The following is a 27,922-nucleotide window of genomic DNA, read 5'->3' on the forward strand; positions in this document are numbered from 1 at the left end:
TTTCACAAAAATAATCCATCAAATTGAATATGTCACCAACGAAAAAATCTGTTGGATTTTAGCGATACTTATCAGAAAAATACCAATGCATGATATAACTGCGGTATATAAATGGACAAGTACCACTCTCAAAATTGAAAGCATAGTTACGTCGTTCATAACTGATTCACTGATCAAAATGCGTACAGCTATTTTTGTCACAATCTTTGCCATCTTGGTAGCACTTGCATCTTCTTATCCAGCAGACAACCCTGAGGGTGTTGAAAAATCCCCATCAGAGAAGATTTCTGGAGGTGAGTTTTAAATATTCCTCTATCAATATTCCACGAAGATTGGATAATTGAATTTATTCAGTCAAATTATACCAAAAAATAGAAGTGAAAGTAGAAAAGTTCGCATCCAGCTCAAAATTGGTAGGATTTCACTTCTCCGGACTTCCATTGTCTACTTTATGAAATGATTTGAAATCCCTGAAACAAGTAAAAAAGAAGAATGGAAAATGAATAGCTGAAAATAACAATTATAATAACCAAAATAAACCTGAAATGAAATAATAGTGAAATAAAATACTAGTAAAAATAGAACAATTGAATAAATAAAAATAAAGAAATGAAAAAAGAAAATAAAAATAAAAAGTGGAGAGATTCCAAGTCACGTTAGTTCACGACGTTTCGATTGTTAGTATCTACAATCGTCTTCGGGTGATGACTGGACTGATTCCTCCGAGAAATGACTATTTATAGGTCGTTCGAGTACTTTCACATATCCCCGCTTTTCATTTTCCGCTTCACTGGTTCCGTGGGAGATGACCGTTTTGGCTGAAGTTGGCCATTTTTCGCTTGATGATCGGTTTCCATACGTTGCGTATTTCTACGCTGGCGTGGTTGAATACGTTGTTGGACAACATATATGCGGCTTCCTTGAATTTTTTCCTAAACCAATGTTCCTCTCTGTGCAAGATCTCAGCTTGGGACCACTCGATGTTGTGTTGATGGGTCCAAACATGGTCTGCTATTCCTGATTTGCTGGTTTCCCCTCGCTGTGTGTGCTTCTTGTGCTCGGCAATGCGAACATTCAATGGCCTCTTAGTTTCACCAATATTGGATCTTCCGCACTCACAGGGTATCCAGTAAATGCAATTCTTGGAATCGCAGTCCGCGTTCAGTGGCCTGGTTTTCGTGAGGCTGCTACGGATAGTGCTACCGGATCTGAAGTAGGTTCTGATGTTGTACTTGGAACCAATTGTTCTTATCCTCTGATGTAGGGAAGTTTAAACACTGGTTGTGACGGCTTCTCTTCCTTGCGAAGCTCCTGCTGTCTTATAGCCAAAGTCTTCTCTACCATCGCTTTGGAGTAGCCATTCCGTTGAAGATCATTTTTGATGATGTCTAGTTCCTTTTTGAGACCTTCCTTCATATTACAGAGCCCAAAAACACGGTCTAATAGAGTCTTGATGATTCCTCTTTCAGTCGGATGATGGTGGTTGGATTCGTGGTTCAGATACTGTCCCGTATGAGTGGGTTTTCGGTATACAGATGTTTCCCACTTAGTGTCGGTCCTCCTCACCAAAACGTCTAAGAATGGCAATTCGTTATGGATTTCTTTCTCCATTGTAAAATTGATGGAAGGTCTCACGCTGTTGATGTGTTTCAGGAAGGCGTCTAGTTCAGTATTCCCATGGTTCCATATTATGAAGGTGTCGTCAGCATATCTCAACCAGACTTGAGGTTTCTTGTGGGCTTCTTCAATGGCCAGAGTTTCAAACCACTCCATATATATGTTGGCTATGACTAGTGAAAGTGGCGATCCCATTGGCAGTCCCTCATCTTGTGTAGAGAATTGAATTGGTAGGATTGTTCAAAACACTCTCATGAATGGAATCTAAAAATCCTCATTAATCCGACACCGGGAAAAATCTTACTCGAGGTCAAAGCTCACAAAAACGGGGTTTTCACGATTACCTGAAATCAAAATTGTAGACCAGATAATTGTCTATAAAAAAGGAAGAATACTTGTTTTCCTGAGAGCCACCGTTTGTGAAATATGACGATTCAAAAAGTTGGAAGAGTTTTAATCGTCGTAATATGCAGATGTTTCCACGCCACTTTTGGGATTTTTTGTCAACGTAGTTTTCATTCGTTCTGTTATGTTTCTTTTCAATTTGAAACTATTGAATAATTGAATAATGAAAGATATTGACAAGGATTGAAAATGATAAAAGTATGACAATTAAAAAAAATTAGGAAATGCATTCGTCTGATTCATACTTATCTGATACTTCTGCTTCCTATTGTTCTTCTTCTTCTTCTCTTCGTTCTTCTTTTCCATCCTGGTTTCAAGTAAATTGCTTCAATGATGATAATGATTGTATACTAAGCATATGATTATTGATGCTCCCGATTTTTCAGTGATAATAATTTCATCACCATATCCAATCGTACCCTAAGCGTCCTGTTATCTATAGTAGTAAACTGACAGTCATCGCTATTCTCGATGTGAGTGAATATTTTGTAATTTCATTTTGAGGACGACCGACTTCAATCCAAGTGGTCGCGTCCAAGAAGGAAATGAAGCAATCATGATGATACTTAGCCTTAGCAGCCACTAAATCATATTCGAAATCAACTCGAGCAAGAACAGTTTTGCCAGAGCATCAGAACTGTTTCCAGAATCGAATCTTTAAATGTAAGTGTACTTTTGTTCCATTTCACGGCAGAAATCCAAGGACCTTGTTTTTCCATGTTCTTCATTCAATTCCTGGCCGCAAAATAAGCATTGTTTTTGAAAACAAAAAGCTGATTCACTTACACGTGCTCTCGTACGATGAAGACTTGCAGTAGATGTACTTGTGGACATTTTTCAAAACATGGTTGGTTTTTGTCATACGTTTTTTGCAATTTCAGTGGTTTGTATCTCGAAAACGGATGATTTTTGATGAATATTTAAAAAAAAGAGTTGTTTATTTTGACAAGATCCACCACATACTCAGTTTTTGTAATGTTCTCAGCAACTTCACTTAACGACCTAGGAGCTGAGTAATATGCATCGATATGCATCTCCCACAAAAGGCTCTATATTCTTGAAACCAACAGACCCCACAGAGATTCGCAATATAATCCACTCCCTGAAACGTCATAAATCTCCCGGAATAGATTTAATAAAAGCTGAGACATTGCAAAAGATCGCAAGGGAAATAGCTCCACTCTTATGTCATCTGATGAACAAAATAATAATAGAAGGAGTATTTCCGTCAAAATTCAAAATTGCTAGTAAAAAGCCCATTCATAAAAAGGGAGACAAAAATGTTCCATCAAATTATAGACCAATATAATTGATATCAAATTTTGCTAAGATATTAGAAAAAATATTGAAAACCAGACTTGACTGTTACTTAGCGCGAAGTGATACTCTTTCTGCCAAACAGTTTGGCTTCCGAAATGATAAATCGACTAAGGATGCTATTTCCTTCCTAACCAGACAAATGTATGATGCACTTGATAAAGGTGCACTTTGTTTGTTTCTCGACCTTGCTAAGGCGTTCGACACTGTCGATCATTCCCAGTTGTTGAAAGCCTTAGACAGTATTGGCATCCGAGGAAATGTGATACAATTTTTTCAATCTTATTTGGACTCAAGAAAACAATTCGTGACTATAAACGGATGTATAAGTGAAGGAAGTTCCACAAGGAACAGTTCTAGGGCCAATCCTCTTCGTGATTTATATAAACAGCTTACTCACCTTGCAAACATGTGGAAATATCATCAGCTATGCTGACGATACCGCTATCTTTTATAGTGCAGACTCTTGGGACAACTTGAAACATATCGTTGAAGAAGATTTCAGCCAGCTGATAGATTGGTTTAATCACAAACTACTCACCATCAATTTCGAAAAATCTGTGTTCCTACCGCTGAGCTGTTATGCTTCCAACTTGCCCAATTATGAAAAGTTATCTTTCAACAATCACGGAACTACTTTTGAAATTAGCGCAACCAACCAAATCAAATACCTTGGTGTCACTGTTGACAGACACTTGAGATGGAATATATATGTCTACAACGTAACAAATTCTCTCAGAAAGTTAATATATAAATTCAGAGTATTATCAAGGATGCTTGATACGCTTGAATTGATCACAACTTATCCCGCACTCGTTGAATCTAGGCTCTCGTATGGCATAATAGGCTGGGGAGGTGTAGCTAGCACACATTTAAATGAATTACAAACTTCACAAAATATGGTGATCAAAATACTATTTAAAAAAGATCGATATTACTCCACAAATCTCCTATACAAAGAAACAAAAGGTTTTGATATCAGACAGCTATTCTTTCATAAAATTTTGATACATCAATACAAAAATAAAGATAGCCTAGTTTTAATATCGCATTCCTATCATACAAGAACAAACGTAAACAAAGATTCAACTATACCTATATCCTATAAAGCTATTGGGCAAAGATGCCACTCTTACCTTGGACCAAGACTTTTCAACACCTTGAGTTCAGAACTCGGACAATCTCCTTTTTAATATTAGTCTAAAGAAATACATCACGGGCGTAGATCGAATAAAAATACATGATCTTATTGATATGAAAAATCCCCACCAATCATATATCAGGAAATATATATGTGTACACATGTATCATCTAGTTCTTCAATTCTGGGAATGATAAATTGACTGAATTACCAATTTCAATGTAGGTATATATGTACAATTTTGTCTCTTAATATATTTGAAAAAAAAAAAAAATTTGATATGAATTCTGAAATATACTCACTACCCACTACTAGCTTTCTATGAAAGCAAAGAAATCATGTTAATCTCACTTAGTTGAGAAACCTCAAGATAAGTGAATAAAATCAACATTAATCCCTACGGACAAGATTATCTTTTGTGGGGTTCTTGTTTATTTCTTGTAATTTCTTCATTCTTTGTAAATTTCCTATGTAAACATTGCCTTTCATGAACTAAATTGATTGATTAATAGTAAATTGTAAATATTTCGAAAACTATCTCCCCGAGTAGAAAGTGTACTTTTTTTACTTGACAAAGGTGTGGAAATAAGTTTTTCAATTAATAGTACCAAAAGTTTACTGTCAACAAAGTTAGGGCAATTTGAAATGAATAAGGGCAACGTATGCAGCGCCGAGTAGATGTTTCATGAAAATTAATGCAAAATTACGATTTCCCACGTCAAAAAGATCCCGGGTACCAAATTTCGTGAAAATAACTCATTTTTATGCAAAAGTTATTTTTAAAAATGAACAAAAAACTTCAACCGTACCTCCGAAACGTAGCATTGTCGGGCACAACTTTATACAGACTTTTTATTAATTGTCTCAGGAAGTCAGTCGAATATTTTAACGTATTTATCTTACACCCTGTATAGTGAAACATACCTACTGTTTAATTTTGATTCAACATACCTGGAAACTCACTGTTGACAAAGTATGACTCGAGGATATATCTTTTTTGATCTGTCCTTTTCCTGGAGGTGGAGGTGTATTAAATTTATACTGCCATGATAAAATAGTACTTTGAATGAAATGTGTTCTTCACAAAATCATTCTTTTTTGTTTCAGGGGTGGTAGGAGATTGTATACAGTTTGAATGTTCACAATTCTGCTGGGAACACAATTTTCCATATGGATACTGTTTTTTAAACAAATGTAATTGTTATTGAAAGTACATTTTATGAGATGTAGCTTATATTAGTTACCTACCGTAATAAAATCTCTGATCATTGAAAAAGCTTTTATTCAAACTGTAACAGTATCAAAAGCGGTGAATTGGCGTAGCAGTAGTACGACCGACCGATCCCACCCTTGACCAGATATTTTTCTCGAGAGAATCTATCTAGTTGAAGTTGGGATGAATCTGCAACGTCACATGGTTGATAGACTGTGAATAGCCATGATGCTCCCTAGATGGCTAGGGAGTTATCAACATTTCCTACCCAGGACACGAGGCTAATGACCAACGTAGTCGACGCCGATGACAAAAAAAATATAGTATCAAAACAACTTCAGTAGCATATCCATGAAATTCTATGGTGATTGTAGGTACGAGCTGTACAGGGTGTTCGGTAGCGACTTCTTCAATTGAAAAGTTACACCCTGTTTATTTTCACATTTTTGAAAACGTAGCATTATTCTATTTTGAGTGTATACCCAACCAGCAAAGTTGTTTTATAACTGCATGGTGTTGCAACAGTTTCATTTTATTAATATTTTATAATTACTTCCAAAATGCTAAATGATTGTATTAGATGATCGGTGAACACAATACAGTTGTAGGCAATAAAAGTGTTTTATAAATTTGTCTTAAAAACGTTTATGAAATAAAATTAAAAATCCATTAGTTATAGTCAGGAAATTATCACAGAAACGTTTTTACGACTAACTTATAAAACTTATTTTTCTATAAAAGTAAATTGTTATGTAGCAGTTTTATAAAACTTTTCTGCGAGATTTTGATAATAGTTATGAAACTATTTCAAGCTTATTTTATAACTCTTTTCTGTAGCTTCAATGAAATTATTTTATTAGAATGCTTCAAGACACTATTTTATTTTCAATACCATATTGTCACTTCAATGTTAATTTCCCAACTATTTTATAATATGGTATGTTCACTACAATTCAAAAACACTAGTATAACTGTTATAAAATCAAATTGCTTTTGCTAATATATGTTTGCTGCCACCAAGCATCCATATATTTGCTGCCGTCAGCATTTAAGAACAACCAGCTGACATCGATTTCGAATCATTGCTTTGAAAAAATCTTAAAAATTTTAGTTGTGTTGAGTAAGAATATTTTTATTTTTTTATTCAAATGGGGTACCATTGATATCATGGTGGAAATTAGTTCTTCAGCAACTTCTAAATATTTGATTTTTATTGAGTATAGGTACCCCATAAATAAATTCAATATTTTCAAGGCATTGGGTTCCGTAACTCAACCTTATTATTCACAATTTGAAAGACTATAAAATAAAAAGGGTTTGCACTTTCAAGTTTCAGTTTTTAGTTATCTATTTAGAACACCTGAATAATATTTTGTTCTGAGTGAAGCAATTTCGTGTTACAACCCTTCAAATGAAGACAAATTCAGGTACAGCAAGGTATGCTTTACAGAAAGTATTCAGAAGTAACTCCATGAAAGATACATAACTCTGGCTTTTTCACATTTTCTGTGACAACTTGTTTGAATGAATACAACCCTGCTCGCTTCTTTGGTTGCATAGAGTTAATAATTTTTTCTTGTTATGTATCGTCATTCTTCAGCATTCGTTCCTTGAACCAAAAATGAACCGTTATTTGCTCAAAAAAACTAAGGATTCGGCTCTATTGCTTTATAATATTGCATAATAAAGTGTTTTTAGATTGATTTATGAAAATACTCCATTCGATCGTCTTGTGGGAGTAACATTTCTAATATTTCATACAAGGTATCAGTATATTAGTGTAGATCCACAGCACTCATGCCACATGTGACCCATTGTACATCCTTCCAAGGAGTTGTCCTCCTAGGTCATTGTCCATTCTGTCCTTTCCAGGAAGGTGGACAGGTCACTAGGAGACATCTCATTTATATCGGCAGGTGAAGGCCAAGACTCGCCGAAGACACACTCTCTTTAGCAACCTTGAGGTTTCTCACGGCGGCCGCGCAACGACATTACTGTCGTTGCGCGGCTTTTTCAACCTTCTTTGGGTTCCCTCCGTGGAGATTCACAAGTGAGGGAGCTTTCCTGCAGAGGCAGCCGGTTCCTTGCCTTTATTCAAGGCGGAGATCTTAAAGCCCGCCGCAGAAAATGCCCTTGCTGTTGGAGGTGTAGTGAGGGAGAAGGAGGGTGAACTTATAGTTGCTGCCACTCCTGCCACCTTCGCTTCCTTTCTCCTTTTGGCCTCGGCGCTGCAAATGAGCTTACTCCTTGGCCTTTGTATCACATCACGAGGTGATATGCTATGACCATCCTCATTCTAAGCGGTAGATTGGGGTGGACATTTCTGTTCATCCCCAGTCACCGCCTTAGATTGAGGTGAGCACTTCTGTCCAGCCTCGGGATTGATTTTTGTTGTTTCTGTTGTTTCATGCATGTGTGTTCCCACGAGTAGCAAGGGAAGGGTAGATCACCTCTGGCATAGCCCCGCATTACCAGAGGTGGGCTGATTACAATGAGGTTACGCCCAGTTCCTCAAGGGGATCGTTCGTGACAGCATATCACCCTGCGGCCATTCAGCTGTCGGCACAAACCTTCACTCCTTCGCTTGGGTATGCTGGTCCATGGTGGCATGTTTTGCAAAAGATTTTGGGGAGTTTTAGTTCCCCTCGCCCTACTTATTTCTGCCACTGACCAGGAGTCCGGCGACCCCGTCCGTAAGGCCAGATTGAATTTCCGGACAGGACCCCCAGTCCCCTGGGGGACTGCACTAATTTTTATATATAAAATTATCAATAGCAATATGAAATCCGCAGAATCATTGTCACTATTATCAATTAATGTACCTCCCAGACCTACGCGTACTATCCTTAAGTTCAAGACTCCCTTCGTGACTTACTTCCACATCCCCCTCCTAATAATGCTCCGTCTGACAAAGCACATCAATTGCTCACAATATATTGATTGGAATATGTCTCTCACAAAATTTAGATCTTTAGTCCGTAGACATGTTGAGAATGTATCAGTTTAGCAATCAGTTTCTCTGTTATTTATCATTTTATTTTGATTGTTGCCTGTTGTAACAAGTAGTGCTTGTTGTTAGATAATAATAAACCCCCATATTGTATTGTTTTATATAACATATCATTTCAAATGCTTGTATATTCATGTAAATTTCTTATAGATAGATAAATATATTTTATTGTCCAAGAATAAATTCTCATTGACAAAGTGTGATAAAAAAATGTAGATGTATGTATATATATATATATATATATATATATATATATATATATATATATATATATATATGCTGAACTGGTTTTTCCGGGTATTTGATCCGTGTATGTGATATTATCTCTAATTTCACCGACGTTTCGACAAAATCTCATTTGTCATTATCAAGGTGTGCTGTTACGTGTTCAGAAGTTTGTTGACCTTGCTCAACTCACTTCTTACTATAATGGTAAAATGGTATTCGTTACGTGTTCAGAAATATATATATATATATATATATATATATATATATATATATATATATATATATATATATATGTATATATATATATTTAGAATTATAAATAAGTAAAACAGCAAATTAAAAAGTATGTAAAACATATTTGTCAAGAAAAACAAACCCTGCATGTTCATTATAAATGCGATTGTATCACAATTCAATTTACATATATCAATGTGAAATAAAACAATAACATATGTATAATAATAATGATGATTAATACGTGATTGTTGATACATAATATTGTTAGGCTTATCTTGGCAGAACACTGAGAATATTTACAATTTGTCATCATAACCTTCCTGCAGGCTATTATAAGCTTTCGTGAGCAGTATATTTTTGACCGACTCCCTGAAACGTCCTCTCTTATATCCCTAACTACCTGTGGTAAATGGTTGAATATTTTTTTCCCTTCGTACATGTTAGAGTGTTTTGTTAGAGTCAATCTGGGTATTGGCAGATCGATATTATTACTACTGTTCTGTCTTGTGTTATGGATTCTATGTGTATCTGGAGAATCAGTGTTATATCTTTTATGAATCAGGCAAACAACTTCGAGAATGAAGATGCTGAATAGGGTGAGGATTCGGTATTTAACGAAAAGTTGTCTACAACTGTCATTATGGTTTGCCCTACATAAAAACCGCAAAGATCTCTTTTGCAACACGAAGACCTAATTCAATAGTTGTTTACTACAAAATCCCCAAAATGCAATGCCATACCTTAGATAAGACTCTACTAGGGCAAAGTAAGTCGATCTAGCAGTGAATATATCAAGTTCATTGGAGACAATTCTGACAGCAAATGATCCTGAAACCAATTTTGTGCATGAAGATGTGATATGTTCTTCAAATTTTAACTTATTGTCAATATGCAGACCAAGAAATTTAGTGCAAGTCGTTTCTTCTATCTTCCTACCATCTAATAGCAAGTTGTCATAGCTAAATTTGAAGTTTACAATATAAGTCATCGTTGTAATGAGGCCACCAGGCCTGTTAGGGTGAAATAAGTAAATAATTATTTTTGAAAAATAATAAACAATTAATTGAATATGTTTTCTACCTGAAAACAGTTTATGTTTCAGCTGTCACTGAAAGATGCCGAGAATGGAAATGTTTTGAGGACTGCAGAAACTCTGGAAAGCAGACAGGATACTGTATAGGAAACAAATGTGCATGTTTCTAATTGCCTGTATCATATGATGGAACAAATTGATATCAATGAAATTGCAAATAATAAAGTTTTTCTATAATTACTCGTTTTCACACGAAAACATCATCGGACAAGATGAATTTCATTAGTTCTGACTTCCATTGTCAAATACTAGATACAATTATTTAAAATCCCTGAAAGAACTAATAAAAAAAGAAGAATTAAAAATGAATAGCTGAAAATAACAATTATAATAAGCAAAAAACCTGAAATGAAATAATAGTGAAAGAAAATACAAGTGAAAATTGAACAATTGAATAAAAAATAAAAAGTTGTTGTTGGCCGTGGTCTGCAGTTTTCGATGTCTAACGTTTCGTCAACTACTACGGTAGGCATTATCGAAGGCGATGAGGTAACGCTCAAAGTGCTCGGAGCAATAGAAATTCAGAAATAATTTTCAATAAAAAGGAAGAGGCTATGAAAATCAATAGAAACTACTCACTTTTCCGTATTTGCACACAACCAAGGTCATTTAATCCAATCGAGAGGAAGGAAGCCATGCCCACCTATGATGATATAAAATCGAAGAAAAATTTCAGCGGTGAGAAAAACTAGAGCAGTTTGACCGATACTCCATCGCTTTTGATAATATCAGCCATAAAAACCTGCAGGTCACGGCCAAAAAAACCCTGAAAAATATAGGGTCTATCATTAAGCGTTTCCTATCTTCAAATTCGGATAAAAACCAAGAGTGTGTGAGATATTATGCGAATTTTCATTTGAAAGATATATTGATGGAATATAACATCGTTCAAATAGCAGCTACGTCTTGGTCGTTGTGGTCTGCGGAAGGCCGAGTTCTTGTAAGCGACGCGAAATCGACTGCCTCGGATTCTCCTGCACACCCTCATAGACAGCGGCGATATTTTCGGCAGATGTTACGTTTCGTCGAAGTACGGGACGATCGTTCACTGAATCGGTGGACTCAAATTTATCCACCACATTGATAAAACAATTTCACTATTTGACGTGTTATTGTACGCCATATCTGTCCATGGTGAGTTGGCAAAACATACTGAATAATTGACAAACTATTTGACAGATGTAGCTTCAACAAGATGTCCGTTATCAATGGGGAATGTTCCTCCTGACGAAAATCAAGTAGTTTTCATGAAAGAGCTATAAAACAACACATTTTAAACTTATCATTTCTTTGAAAAATTATTTCAATACTTGAAAAAGATAAATGAAATAATGCATTCAACATTTAAAGGGATTCGTTTCTATTTCACCATTTGGCAACATCGGCTATAGCTAATAAAGGACAATGAATCTGTTACCTGTATGAGAGAAACAAAGATGACATATTTCAGAGGCGTTCTGTTCTGTTAACTTATGTTCCGACTTCCGAGATATTCTGTGACATATGACATTTTGTGCACCTAACCTATCTTCCTCTATATGAATAAATAACAAAACAACTGTTGTTTATGTGGCTTGTGGAGGTGGTATTGGACTATAATTTATATTTTGCCTCAATTGTTGATTTATAAAGATAATTTTCCTTTTTTAGAGTAGAATATCTAGGTACGTATAAATTATTTCAACTTGATATAGGCGCTGTTGCCAATATGTGAATTAGAAACAAATCCCTTTGAAAATCATAACCCAACATTTGAAACATCAATTTGAATACTTTTCGAAGTGAATTTGAAAAACTCATGAATTAAACTCAACTTAATTTTGATCAAACTTGCATTTGCTGTAATAACCCACATTGAGGAACATTCCCCATTGTCGGAGTTTGGAAGTGCCTGTTGCTATAGCTTCGACACAGTTACATCCTTTGTTCACTACAAGGGAATATCCTGACGAAGTGGGGGTTTCATCAGATATGGATTGAAAGAAAACAGAGCAGATTATAATAATGAACTTTTCTGAATTGAAGTTTTCCCAGCTATTGAACCTGTTAACCAAGTCGAAAAGTTGTTTGTAGTGTCATCTACGTCTTCCATTATATACGATTCATTTCCCAGCTACACACAGCTCACATATAGATTACTATTTTGTATAGAAAATGGAATACTCCCAGAAGAGGTTACTTTTTGGGAAAAAAGTTTTGATTTTCCACTTATACATCAATGAACAAAAAATATTGGAAATTTCCAGAAAAAGAAACTTGTGTATGCTTTACATATATATTTATAGATATTGTTCATTATAGTTGATCCTGTCTCACCCCCTTCTAAAGTTTTCCGGTTTTTTTGTGATTATGGAGAAGTAGAAAATCCAGGGTTTTTTCCCAAAATGATATTTGGTACTTTTTTCTGGCCAGCGCCCAGACTAACACCTGTGTCGGGTAAAAAATATTTGCTCTTGAGAGATTACATTTAATCCTCAGAAATGGCTTATTATTTACCAAACACTTCAGGAATTAAATAATTGGGAACATTTCCTGGAAATCAAGTGTATCATAAAACATTGTTTGAAATCATGTTTCGCAAACTAATATATATTTGAACGGATAACTCGAAACACTAGTTTCATTTCGTTCGTAGATAATTTCACTAGTCAAGATGAAAATAATCGCATTATTTACAGTATTTACTGTCTTGGTAACTCTGGTAAATTCCCATCCCGGTATCCAGAAATCAAATGATATTGCAGAAATCAACGGGGAATTGGAAGAAATCAATCCATTAGTAAGAGGTGAGAATTTTCTTTGGCTTTTTTGGATTATGTAATATGCAAAACAAAGTCGCAAAATCGTGTTAATGAAAGCATTTTCATCTGAAGATCGACTGGGCCGATTTTCATGATTTTGGATTCGTTGGATTCGTTTCGGAAAAGCAGAAAAACTATTGAAACACTGACAAAAAATCATTCCCATATATTCAGTGTGTAAAAGCCTGATGGAATAAATTATTATTGGATTGTAACATACTTTCAATCATTGAATAATTCGACCACACTATTGATGGATTTTGTTGTTGTGCCAGTTCCGAAAAATAAGCCAATAACACCGTATCCGAGAAAGAAATGCATGTCTTTCATGTGACGGTACTTTCGCTGCTTCTACTAACTCTGGTGGAGTCGAAAAAAACTCGTAATTAGACATTTTTCAAAATAACTACTGACCACTAAGTTCGCAATTTTCAAATCAGATTGCAGAAAAATTATAATTTAGAGAGTATTATATAAAATTTATGACATTAAAAATAAAATAAATACAACAATAAAAATTAAATGGCGCTCCGGGGCGACTTCATTGATTCCAGTGGCGCATTTGCTTTTTCAGCTGCAGGAAAACCCGGAAAAACCTGCAGCACCACATCATCTGAAGATCTTGATCTAACAATGTCCTCTCTCTCATAAAACAAAATGTAGGGTGTCTCCAGAGGCTCCAATAAATTCAATGCATCGCCAGAACACTTCGTGACACGACTATCGTCAAACTTAAACCAGTCCGTTTCTTCTTTGACCAAGGCGTAATAATGACCACATTCAACGCCAGAACCACAGTGAACAATGACTGCATGAATATTATAACAGTGGTCTGCTAGGTTGAAATGTTCATCTATTTCGAACCTTCCAAAGAGTTTCTTGCTTCCGTTAGAGGTTGAGTCTTGTTTGAATATCATCAGTGTTATTATTAGATTGACTGGTGCCTCAGATATACTTGTTTCCTTATAACAGTCAGTTAGTTTGACGCATGTTTGACAATACGGTTGATCATCACCTGTTAAAAATTCCATTTTCAGATGATTTAACAATAAGCTTTGCACGGACTGGTAATTAGTCGTATTAGGAAAAGCTAGATGAAGTTCCAGAAATTCACATAAGTTTTCAGTACTTCTTGAACATTTACCACAAAGTAAACAAGTGAGGATTTTTCCAGCAAAAGATTTACAAACACAAGACGAGATGGGTTGTACGGAATCATTCAGTCCAGAGCGGCTGGGAGTATTGATTTTGCTATTGTTTTGCTCACGAAGAGTATTCAACAAGAACCCCAAGAATTCGGAACAATCCTCTTGTTGTCCTAACGAGTATCTAGTGGACTTCAAAGACTCCAGGAAATCGGTTGGAGGGAAAGATGATACCTTCTTACGAAACTGCAGCTGCATGAACAGTTGTTTGAGTTTGATGAATAAGCAGGAAACATTCTCGTTCTCGTTCATCATTAAAACTTCGTTCTTGAAATTCTTCGTCATGAACAACACTTGTAAAATGCTATTCATGTAACAAGTGTTTCCTAAATTATCCAATCCAATTTTCTTCTCTATTGACAGATATTTGATTTTCTATTGATTGGTTTCCAAGCAACGCTATAAGTACAACAGCCTACCTGTTTGAAAATTCAAATTTCACATCAATAATTTTTTGACTTCAACATATTGTAATAATATGTTTTTTTCAATATTAAATCGTCGTTTTTTTCCGTCACAGAAAAATATTGTGTATTATACACAGGAAAAATATTAGATTTTAGCTCTCGGTTTTTTGTCTCCCTCTGCTTCGCGTCGGGACAACACACCCTCAAGCTAAAATTCAATATTTTTTTTCCCTTGTGTAATAAATAACTATTTTCACTTTTATACTGGTATGGATGAAATGCTACATGGCTAAATACAAAAACCAACCATCTAAACCGTTAGTTCGTTCTTTTTTTGATCGGCAAGTCCCGAACTGCATACATTCAGAAAAGTATCTTCGTTATTGGAAAGAATTATTAGCACCTGAAGTTTTCAGATACGCAAACATCGGGCACGGGGAACTACATCTTGTAATTCCCCAGTTATTGAACTCACCGAAGAATACCAGGTTAAACAGGTTTCTGTATTCTGGTATATAAAGAAGTATGAAGAAACAGAGGATTCAAAGCAGTATCACCTTGTTGTTGACAATACACCTACTCAAAATGAAAGTAATTGCCTTCTTAACGTTCTTTGGTATCCTGATAGTTTTTGTAAAATCTCATCCTGGCTATATTAAACTCAGTGACGAAAATTCCAAAGTGAATTTACATGGTATTGAAGATGTCAGTAGGGAATTGGGAGAAAATGAGCCTGTTGTGAGAGGTAAGAATTTAGCTCGAATAGTTTTGTGCATAGTTTCTACGATGTTATACAGGGTGAGGCAAGTCACGATCTGATGTGTGGAACAAATTCGATGTTTGTGAATTCGAATGAGAAAATTCGTGATTTCATACTTCCAGGATTGAAATATCTCATTTCTAAATATTTGAGAGACCCATTTGGAAAAAGAATCATTAGGGTTTCATTTGAAAAATAGTGCGTTCTCAGAATATATCACCTTAGAAAAATTAGTAGATATTATAAATATGTTCTAGTTTTGTTAAGCTCCTCTGAATTGGCTATTTTCTCGTGAGAAACTGATGAATTCGACGACTTTTCCAGTAATAATTCCTACTCAAGCCCTCCTTCAGAATGAAATAAAATGATTCAGAAAATAATAATTTCCTGAAGGATATGTTGTACAGGATGTGAATCGATATTTGATGATATATACAGAGCTATTCAAATTCGTTTCTGTACATGAGGATCTCGTAAACGATAAGAGATAGAGAGTCGGTTGAATTTTGGCAAAGTTGCGTATTTCAAAGACCTATTCAATGATGTTGAGAAATCGAATATAGCTCTTCTGGTTCTGTAGATATACAGAAAAAACCAAAAAATCCCAAATTATATTTTTGCCTATATCTTCTTTATTCGCAAACATATTGAGAATTTGTCCACATTCTGTCATCGGTACTTGATGTGGGCTATCAGAATATGTCCATGAATCTTTTATACTGGGTGTTATCTGACTTGGGCCACCCCCATCTTTGAATTTTCGAATACGGACCTGTATTTTTTATTGTAGTTTTCGTATCGTCGACGTTCACTTCATACTGAGAAACCAAATTCAATTTTATATTTCGGAATGTTTCGGTAATATTTGATTAGAATTCTGTGAATTATTCCCTTTTAGATTACGGCCCTGGAAATTGGTTGACTGAGTTGAATAGAAACACAATAGCAACTTTCACGTCTCCCTATGTACCGTAAAGGTTTTCGAGAGTTTTTATTTCATTTTTAGGTACCTATTCATATTTTTTTCATATTTCCATTGCTCGTTTTCTACAACGAACTTCGAATAAGAAAACCTTTTATGATTATTTGAAACATATCTACATCAAAAATATATTATATGTGTTTTTATGAGCAGAAAAAAAAATTATAACAATCATAACACCCGAAACGAACACTATAATTGTAATGAAAATTGAAATGAAGTAATTTATATACACAAAAAAATTAATGGCAGACATTTTTGAACTCGGTTTTTCATATTATTTATTGTCCTGCCAGCGTAAATCCTATTTTTCAATGTCCCCCATAGAAAAAAAGTCCAATATAGTAAGATCTGGTGATCTTGCAGGCCATTATATTGTTCCATTATTTGTCTCGAAATGGAAGGACTCCAATTATTTCATTTCAATTTTAATTACAATAATAGTGTTCGTTTCGGATGTAATTATTGCTATCATTTCTTTTTTTGCTCATAAAAACACATATTATATATTTTTGTTGTAGATATATTTCAGATAAACATAAAAGATTTTCTTATCCGAAGTTAATTGTAGAAAACGCTCAGAGCAATGGAAATATGAAAAAAATATAAATAGGTATCTAAAAATGAAAAAAAACTGTCAAAAAACTCTACGGTACATAGGGGGACGTAAAAGTTGCTATTGTGTTTTTATTCAATCAATTTCAACCAATATCCAGGGCCGTAATTTAAAAGGGAATAATTCACCCAATTATAACCAAATATTACCGAAATATACCGAAATATAAAATAAAATTTAATTTCTCAGTATAAAGTGAACGTCTACGATCCAAAAACTACAACAAGAAATACAGGTCCGTATTTAAAAATTCAAAGATAGGGGGTGGCCCAAGTCAAGATGACACCCTATATTAAAGATTCATGAACATATTATGATAGCTCATATCAAGTGCTAATAGCAAAATGTGGAATGTTTCGTATAAGTCCTCCATTGTGCAATATCTTACTAGAAGATTCGTATGAATCAGTATACTGCCTCTACCATCTCATTGCTCATTGAAATGATGTTTCGAAATTCAGGAAATTTTGATTAGATGAAAAGATACACTTTGATGAAGCCCAGATAAAAACATGCAGTTCTAATAATTTTTTTTAAAATAACAACAAATTTTACTAATGCTAAAATGTACTACAATATTGAGTACGTTTGCATACATATAACACCCAATTAACAAAAAAAACCGTCATTTTTTCTGATGTTATTTGAAGCAGTATAAAAAATGAATGCCACTATTTCTTTGACAATTTTCAAATGGAATAGCAAGATGTTTCTATATTTTCAATCAGACGTTTCGTCTTCGAGAAACCATCTCCAATCATGATTTTTGTATGAGTCAGGAGAAAAAAAGCACACGTTTCAAGTTAGTATTTTGACGATAACCTTTTGATACATCACAAATTCAAAATTTGCCAAATTGTGAAATGTCATTTTGAAAAGAAGGCGAACGTCTGTGGTAATTGTGGCAAATCCAGCAGAAATAATCATAATACTCTTTGTGTCAATCATTTGAAATAATATCACATCGAGTACCTACATAAAAAACACTACGAAAATCCAAGTAAGGAACGATTCAAATGTGAAAATTGAGAGGTGAAAGTCATGACCCCTGATAATTCATTCATTAATGTATTCTTCTCAATCACTATTCAACAGGATGATTCTATATAAAAAAAATTTAATGAAAAATGGAACTGTCAGTTAGCTAACAAATTTCTTTTGATTTGTATAATCTGGCAGTGGAATTATATCTAGGACACAACTAACAGAATTACAGGTATCGCACATTGCATGAATTGGGGATTTTTTATTATATTTGTTTGCGGAGTGTTGAGATAAAAGGTGACACTATTCCTAGATGACCGTCTAGGACCCTAAAAATTCAACATATATATCGATTGAGAGCAGGTTCATAACCTTGAATAAAAAAGAAATCAATAAAAATTTTGTCTTACCTCGAGACAACAAAATTTGTAGGTTTCAAGAAATTCAAAGTAGGGTATTCCTACAATAGGATACGTGCCTTCGAATTTAAAAGACATATATTTTAGGAAGCGCCTCTGTAGGGCTTCTAGTTGATTTATCTGAACCTGATAGTAGGGACTTCGCACAACAGATGCATATTCCAGCCTATATCGAAAACAATAAAGCAATAAAATCCGAAACTTCATTACTCCTAGCTTCAAAACAGTGTTCTGGTGTTTTTGAACTTTGATATCATTTTACATCGTTGATTTGGTGAACAAAAACTTGCTTATTGAACTCCTATTTTACCACGGAGCATAAACAGTCCACCAAACTATTAAGACAGATTCCCACCAACTGATTTCGATAAAACGAAACCTTTAGTTGTCAAAATAAGAAACATTTCGAAGACTCTGTATCGCTGGCCACTGTTTTCGTCGAGAACGGAAGGTCCCGTCGGTAGGCAGAAAGATCAAAAGGTTTCGATGTTTTGTCTGTCGGTATTCGAAAACAGAGTTCGCTTTATGAAAACGGTCGGCGACAACAACGAGCAAAGATTCGGAAATAACAGAGCTGTAATTTGTATTCTGTATTTTGGTCCCAGTACATTCAACAAGTTCCCAAATTCGTGACTGGACTTTCCTAGAAAATGACGAAACATAAATTCATTACTATGTCATCTTAACAATGATTCCATCCAGTATCTTGGGTTTTTTCGCTTTGTCTCCTGTTGCTCAAAAGAATCGATAATGAATATCATAAAAATCTAGAAAAGGCTTGATGAAAACTGTTCTTGTAGTGGAAACGATGAAAGACATTCCACAGCAATACACGCAACTAACCCTAGTTTTTGTGTGTTTGGCGGAATTATAGTAGAAAGCGAGTCTTGGTGGAAATTCGCCTTAGTTTCAAAAAAATCTGGTGAAATCTGTTTTTCCGTTAAACAGCTGTCGCACCCCTACGAACGACAACCCAAGTCGAAACTTGTGCGAGCTAGTAGTCCAGTCATTTAAGGTTTTATCCGCGGAAAAAATCCTACTGAGCTGAATTCCTGTATTCACCTTCATTATGGCGTTTCAATGAAGATGTGAGAAATCCACATTAATATCGTACCGGCTAAAAAAGTTATGAGGGTCAAAAGGTCACGAAAATCAGTTTTTCGGGAATATCTCGCGACCTATGACTCGGAGGTCAATAAAGGTTATTATATAAATTATGTCTCATACGATTATCTACAAAAAGTGTCTTCTGCATTTTTCTGTAAAGTCGACCGTTTTCGGACTAGAGCGCTGAGAAAGCGAATACATTATGATGATGCACTTTCCCGTAGGCATAATTCATTAACTGTAATAAAAGGTTTCTTTTATTTTATGCTCAATAATTTTTTATTTGTACATTGGAAAATAGGGAAAAAAATTTGTATTAAATTTTCTTTTATATTCATTCGTCCTCGATATCCCCAATTTCAACTTCATCAAACGTTGCTGACAATCATTTCAGTTCCAAAACCTCTATAATATAAGTATATTTGTCACAAAATGCCCGAGTAGAAGTTAGAAGTTTCAAGAAAACTTAAATACATTGATAAAAAGCAATAGAGTTGACGCCTCATTTGTATACGGTATACAACCCTCTATGTGAGTGCATTCTACTCGCTTTCTCAGCACTCTAGTCCGAAAACAGTTGACTTTACAGAAAAATGCTGAATTTTTTTTGTAGATATGAGAAATAATTTTTACAGTGACCTCTATTGACCTCCGAGTTATAGATCGCGAAATATTCGCGAAAAACTGATTTTCGTGACCTTCTCTTATGTATTCATTAGTATTTTATATACATGTTTGTCTATCCAATTCAACATGTTTTCATCCATCAGACAACTTTTTCACTCCGAATTGAAATGGGTATATTTTCAAAAAAGAATAGTTTTTGGAAAAAAAGCGTTTTGGGCCAAAATTCCTTCATTTTGTTCAATAAAATACTTTGTCAAAAGTTAATGATTATTGTTATTATTATTCGCTGTTCACAGTTTTTCGTATAATAACTTTTTTGTCTCTGTTATGAAACAATGTTTTTTTTCAGGTGTAAGAGCCGTTTGTGATGATGCTTTTTGCGCAAAAATGTGCAGATTAGACAGAAAACGCGGTGGACGCTGTTGGGGAAGTGTATGCGTTTGTGATCGACCTTAAGATGTAGTACAAAAAAAATAGCGTTTTCATAATCCAATAGAAGTAGAAAACCCTTCTCATGCCTATTTTGTGTATTCATTTTTTTACTAAAATATATTTTAAGTAAAAAATCTTTTATTATTTAGTTTGGAGTAGTTCTTCGATAGTTTGATAGAAAGAAACTAGTTGAACAATGAATGACATTATTTTGTTGAAATGATGTTTGAATATAAACAAAAAAATTTTAGTCCTTATAATTTCGAGAATATGATACAATCTAAACTATAATGAAACGACGCGACGTAGAATTCACGTGATGTTCACGTTAAAAATAAATATTTACTTCAAATCGAAATCAGTCTCCACATAGAATATGATGATGCTGATTTAATATCTCTTGAACTGCTGAATTCAATTTCAAATCTAATTGTTTACTACTCAACTTCATTTTGAGTAGTAGAATCTTCATTATAACCTTCTTGATATATAACATCGAATTTTCCAAATATCAGGACAGACAATTCCGTTTTCTGCTTCAATAAGTTTGTTGGGGGTTAAAATGGACACCATTATGTCTTAGCACAATCATGTCGCTGGAATTGCAAAGGATCTGTTAGACTTTTTGAACTGTTCGGGGGATAGTTAGAAAATATTGAACAACAAAAATATTTACCCCTGAATTTGAGTTGATATTACTGCCTCAGATTCACTTGATGTTTTAAATCTCAAAAGTTAGTGGTCACAGAAAATAAGTGTTTCAAGTGCCCAGTTTGACACCGTGGAAACTAGACTAGACTAGGGAATGATAAAAAAGTACTTATCTATTTATTTTTTTGATTTTCATGGAATTATTTTCCAGCAGCTTGAGTGCATTAACCTTTCTAGATTTCATATCATTTCTAGAAACATGTGGATTCGTTTTCCGATAGCATTTCAGGTTAGCTTCCCAAATATCTGCTACCGCAGTTGTCAGTTGATTGGTCAAACCACCAACACTGACATACAAACTTCGCAAGCTGACTTGGGTGTCATACCAATAGGTGGTTCCACTTATGTTTCGCTTGCGTTTACGCAGCTATTTTCATCAAGTACTTTCTTGGTTTTTCTCATTTTGTCTTCAATCGAGGACCGCCTGCCTGTAATATACTGAATGATTAATTAGAATTGAATAACTCCCCGTTACTAAATATTTTTTCAAATGTGGAAACTGGGAAATGAGCTCAGCTAATTTGATTCATTACAAACTCAGGTACTTGAAATGTAGGTACTTCAAATTGTGAAATTAGGTATATTGAGCATTGAATATATAGAATATAGTTAGTAAAGACAGGCCTGAAGTAGCCGTTTTATGGCGAAACATGTGTTGCGTTTTTTAAAAAATGGTTTAGTGAAAATTTCACTATGAAGTGCTTTTTGAATACGTTATGAAAAAGGGATTTTTTTAGGCTAACTTGAAGTCATGAATGAATAGGAACAATTTTATTTTTTGAATGTATAGAGGTCATACTATCATTCCTTTCTAAATAAAGAACGCCATGTGTCCTGTGCTCTACTTTGCCCAAGAGAAAGAGTTGGTTTATTGTACCAATATTGAAGGTTGGAGAGATACAGTAGAATTCATATATAACGATTCCGCTTATACTCAAGTTCAGTTTCATATTTAGTTATTGAGAAAATATACCGTTCAGTGCGACTCCGGTTTAAGCGACGAACCGCTTATAGCGACCGTTTTTCAATGTTTTGTTTACACAAAATAAGCGCACCAACACCTCGGCGCACTCCCTCTTCTTAGGTACGTCTATTGATAGTGTTACGGTTTGATATTTCGTATTCGGTGATGGGTGGCGATTTAAATGGACATTTGATTTTGGAAATCAATATCAAATGTCCATTTAAATCGCCACCCATCACCGAATACGAAATATCAAAATCCTTATTTGAAATGAAGAACAAATCATCTTCCGGTATGGACAAAATCTCTATTATTACTATCAAACATATATTTCCCGTTATTATTGAACCACTAACTTTTCTTATAGATCAGTCTCTGGTGCAAGGAATATTTCCTGATGTTTTGAAAAAGGCACTTGTGATTCCTTTCCACAAAAAAGGCAATTTAAATGAAATTGACAATTACAGGCAAATATCGCTGCTCTGTTCTTCATCCAAATTAATAGAAAAGATAATAGTAAATAGAATAACCGATTACTTGGAAAGCAACAACATACTTTCAACTTCTCAGCACGGTTTTGTTAAAAAGAGATCCATTGAAACAGCTTCCTACCATCTTCTCGATTACATTTACACTCAGATTGATGAAAATAACTACGTCTTATCACTATTCTTTGACCTATCGAAGGCATTCGATACGGTGTGCGTAGAATTTCTTTTGAAGAAAATAAGACAATGTAATTTCTCATCTAACATCATGAATTGGATCAAATCCTACATGACGGGAAGAACTATGTATGGCTCTTGTAATAATGTACTTTCTGATTTTCATGCCGTAAAACTTGGTATACCTCAATGATCTGTTATCGGACCACTACTCTTTCTCCTATATGTTAACGACATGCCGCAACATATAACAACAGGTTATGTTTGCCGATGATACTACCATTACCGTATCAGGTTCAACTGTTGAACAACTTGCTTCCAACCGTGAAGACCGTGATCGATGATTTCAGCTCCTGGTGTCAGAGAAACAAACTAATCCTTAACACCTCGAAGTCAGTGGCTGTGAAATTTTACAGGAAATGGCGACCCCACAACGTTATCGACATTGAAGACTTGCACACGTCCACAGAAGTTAAATTCCTGGGTATTCATCTTGATGCCAACCTAAATTGGGCAAAACAAATCAATCATGTAAGTGCAAATCTGAACAAAGCTTTTTACGCTATACGGCAGATGAAGTCCAGTTTAGATAAAGCAGGCTTACTAAATATCTACTACGCAATGGTTCACTCTAGACTTAGTTTAAATATCATGGCTTGGGGAAGAGCAAGAGACTTAAATAGAGTTTTTGTGGCTCAGAAAAGAATCCTTAGACGTGTAAGGATTTCTACTCATGAGCAGTTGGATAAGGCACTGTTATAGTGGTTCAAGCTTCAGCGCGACCGGAAAATACCTATTAATGGACCTCTGTATTACAGACTTGAAAAGCATAACGCTGATGTTTTTGCCTACAAATACGATATCAGTGTTGCAACGCATGGACCAAGGGATTATTCGAACTTTGAAATCACATTTTCGTAAAAACGCTAACGACGCGAATAGCAAAGATAATGACGGTGATGATGTCGCACCAGAGGAGATGTATCCAACCTTGAGTGAGTGTTTCTGAAGCTCCGAGGGTGCAGTGTGTTTGTTCAGACTAACTTGGATGAAAATGTTATGAAAACAATGATGTCGCGAATTCATAATTCTGAATTCAGAATCCTCACTACCGAAAAAAAGTTTTTCGGAAACAAACTCAAATAACAGACTTTCTACGTTAGTAACACAGTTTTTTCGTGCAATGCGTGTGTATTTTATCTCTTTGTATTACAGTACATATGTTTGTACGTTAGGATATTCAAGAACTATTAAAATGAAGCATATGTGATTCCTATAGAATCTTTTATTCACCGATCGATCAGCAATCCGAACAGCTAAATGAAAGACTAATGAACTAATTTACACTTTACTACCACAAAATTGATCCGTTTTGTGCGTCGTCCGGTTAGTACGACACAGTATATCCGGTCCCTTGAAGGTCGTTATATCCGGATTCTACTGTACATTCAATATCTCATATGACCCAGCACAGTGGCGTATTTTCTTAGATGCTTCAAAAAGACGTTTCAGAGGAGTTCTGCTTCATAATGGTGGTTCATATGCCTCCATTCCTGTCGGTCATTCCGTACACCTCAAGGAAACCTACAAGAACCTTGCAATTGATTCTTTGCAAATTAAAAAATAGAGACCACGATTGGCAAGTGTGCGGTGATTTAAAAACCTTGGGCATGTTACTCGGACAACAATCTGTGTTCACCAAATTCTCTTGCTTTTCCGAGGAAGCTCAACAATGTTGAAAAGAACGTCCTGCATAAAACTTTGATACTTCCTCATAAGATTATTTCACCACCGCTTCACATGAATCTGGGATCGATGAAACAGTTTGTTCAGTCACTTCTAAGAGATAGAAATTGCTTCAAAAACTCAATATCGAAGTTTCCAGGTCTCTCAGAGGCAAAGTTGAAGGAAAATGTTGGACCAGATATTTGACGGCTTATAGCTGATCCACAATTCATCACAGCCATGACTGATCCTCAAAGAGAAGGGTGAATTAACTGCAAAATAGTCATAAAGCAATATTTAGACGATAAAAAACACCGTTTCTAAAAACAAATTTTCAAAAGAATGTTGAAAGCATTTTGGGCTTTAGTTTGCTTAATGAGTTTCGGAGTATCATCAAACATTTCAAATATGAAAATATGCAGATAAATGAATGAAGCTAATTAAGCCTTCGAACAGTACCCGAAAAGGAATGTTTGCATATTCAAACACTTCAAATTTAAAAATATGCGGAAAAAACTTGAAGTTAATTAGGCGTACCCGATAAAAAGTATTTGCATATTGGTATAAATTGAAGATATAGCGAAGACACAACAGTATCATTTGGTTTGTAGAGCATATTGTTAGTCAAAATGAAAATAATTGCTCTATTGACGTTTCTCTGTGTCTTAATAGCCATAGTAAATTCCTACCGGGTCGTATTGAAGATAATGAGGATGATTTACATGATTCGGTGGATCTTGATGGGCTAGTGGAAGAAAATAAATTACCAGAAAGAGGTAAAAAATCAATTTTGAATTTTTTCATTTTATGGAATTTTATGGAATATGTATATATATATATATATATATATATATATATATATATATATATATATATATATATATATATATACATCGGAAAAGTCTAGGGATATTTTTATGAGGTCGTTTAATTTCGATTAAATTGTTACACTCGACCACCCTGTAGATTTCTATGGGTTGAACAAAGCCTTCAAAAACGGTAACTAGTCTTTTATCAAGTTTTTTACAAACTGTAGGTTTTCGGCTAAAATAAATAATCTGAAAGTGTCGAGTTTGTACATTCTATGCAGTTCTTGCTCAGCAATTAAACTGGAAATATTGTGCTTTAACATGGAACGCCATCACTTACCATTGGCTGAGATGAATAGAGCTGTAGGGCTTCTTCGAAGTGGCATGCGACAAAATGATGTAGCTCTTCGTTTGGGGGTCTCCCAAAGTGTTATCAGTCGATTGTGGCGGCGTTTCCGTGAAACTGGCAGTCCAGCCGAACAACATCCAGGGCGAGGATGCGCTACAACTGCAGTTCAAGACCGAGTTTTGGTCTTAACCGCAAGAAGACAACCGACAATCACAGCACCTGAGTTGGTTAACGTGTTGCAGCAGACACACCATGTAACCATTGGTCGTGATACTGTCAGAAATCCACTGCATGAAGCAGATCTCCACAACAGAAGGCCACTTAGATGTCCACCTTTGTCGAGAGGCAATCGCGGTAGAAGATTAGAGTGGTGTCAAGAACATCAAAACTGGGATGCAAATGATTGGGCCACAGTTTTGTTTACAGACGAATCCAGATTTGGATTTTATCCAGATTCTTATCGAGTAAGACTGTGGAGACGACCTGGAAATGATGAACGTTTGAGACACGTCCGGGAAGTCCACACATACAGAGGTGGTACAGTAATGCTATGGGGCGGAATCATGATCGGCGGCAGAACCGATCTCGTTTTTCCAAATCGCTCCCTCACAGCTCGACAGTACCTCGACACCATTCTTCTACCTATCGTCCGTCCGTTTGCTGGTGCTGCTGGTGAAAACTTCCACCTAATGCACGATAATGCTCGTCCACATGTCGCGCGTCTAGTGACTGACTGGCTCACCAACGAAGGAGTTGATGTATTGCCATGGCCAGCACAATCACCGGACCTGAATCCCATCGAGCATGTGTGGGACATGCTTCAACGAAGAATTACTCCGCATATGGGGAACATTCACACAACGTTTCAATTGAGAGAGCTTTTAATCGCTGAATGGGCAAATGTACCTCAACAAGACATTGACAATCTCATTTTGTCGATGCACGATAGATGTAGGGCCATAATAAACCAGCCTGGAGGCCATACTTTGTACTGATTCCAATTTTTTTTGTATTATGATTTTTTTTTCGGAGTGCCAAAGAAGAGCCATATTTTTTTTTAGTTTTGCTTATATGCGCACTCAGTATTTTTGACCATTCAATAAATTTTGTTGTAAGTTACATTCGTTTAATAATCACCCCTCAACTTTTTTTCCCTAAAGCGATCTAAAAAAAATTATTGCCATTTTTAAAAATATCCCTAGACTTTTCCGATGTGTGTATATATATATATATATATATATATATATATATATATATATATATATATATATATATATATATATATATATATATATATATATATATATATATATATATATTCGGTTTGAGTAGGTTCTTGAATCCTGTTTGGTATAGTTGTTTCGTTGTTCTTGGGTTTTGGATTCTCTTCTCTCTCAACGACTCTCAGTCCGATTCTCAAAAAATAAACACCAAAAACATAGGAAAACATGACCAGAACCTTTACTAATAATCACCATCAAATAAGAAGAACAACAGCCCTTCAAAATTATTTACATTTTGAAAACTTATCAATAATTTCAAGCAAGGAAACCAGTCAAATATCCAATGTGTAATAAAATTTTTTTTTTCAAAAAAACAATTGAAAAAGCCTCTAGCCAGGGGCGAAACGTCTTGATACTTAATTGAAAAACTTTTCCATTTTCAAAGAGAATTCAAAACCCAAGAACAACGAAACATTTATATATGTAGTTAGAACTTGATATTGCGATTTTATTTGTGGTTGTAGTAATATAGACGTTTATTATTATTATTGTTAAATTATATAAATCACTTATCAACCGAATGTATGACACTATTCAGAAACAATGTTTTTTTTTTCACATTTCAGTTGTTAGAAGTCTTTGTGATCCATATTTCTGCAGTTTAAATTGCCTAAGGAAAAGAAAAAACTTTGTAAGCTGTAATGGATCTAAATGCATCTGCGAAGGTTCACTACATTGAGCGATATCCCTTGTTGAATGTATTTGAAAAATAATTTTCATGTTCTTTTTGTGTGTTATATTTTTTTTGAGTAAAGATTCATTTCGTGTTTTTTTTTCTTCTATTATTTGCTCCGTAGTAATCCTTCGGAAAAGTT

At 34.9% G+C, this 27,922-nt stretch overlaps 1 protein-coding gene across 6 annotated transcripts; it reads left to right on the forward strand.

Annotated features, from left to right (window-relative positions):
* LOC111514646 (uncharacterized) lies at positions 1-27,876 on the forward strand. 6 transcript variants are annotated; one of them, XM_074175543.1, is made up of 3 exons: positions 113-293; positions 20,519-25,442; positions 27,674-27,876. In XM_074175543.1, exons 1-2 carry the CDS (start codon positions 179-181, stop codon positions 20,623-20,625), a joined length of 222 nt encoding a protein of 73 aa, XP_074031644.1. In that variant the 5' UTR covers positions 113-178; the 3' UTR covers positions 20,626-25,442; positions 27,674-27,876. The 6 variants fall into 6 exon arrangements, 3 of the variants coding, with proteins under 3 accessions (XP_074031644.1, XP_074031645.1, XP_074031643.1); XM_074175544.1 differs by lacking the exon at positions 113-293 and adding an exon at positions 12,862-13,047; XM_074175542.1 differs by lacking the exon at positions 113-293 and adding an exon at positions 15,198-15,419.
* The last annotated feature ends 46 nt before the right edge of the window (positions 27,877-27,922 follow it).

Source organism: Leptinotarsa decemlineata, unplaced genomic scaffold (assembly GCF_025532065.1).
Source record: "Leptinotarsa decemlineata unplaced genomic scaffold, Ldec_3_MD MMD2_tig00001064_RagTag_RagTag, whole genome shotgun sequence".
Taxonomy (NCBI): Eukaryota; Metazoa; Arthropoda; class Insecta; order Coleoptera; family Chrysomelidae; genus Leptinotarsa; species Leptinotarsa decemlineata.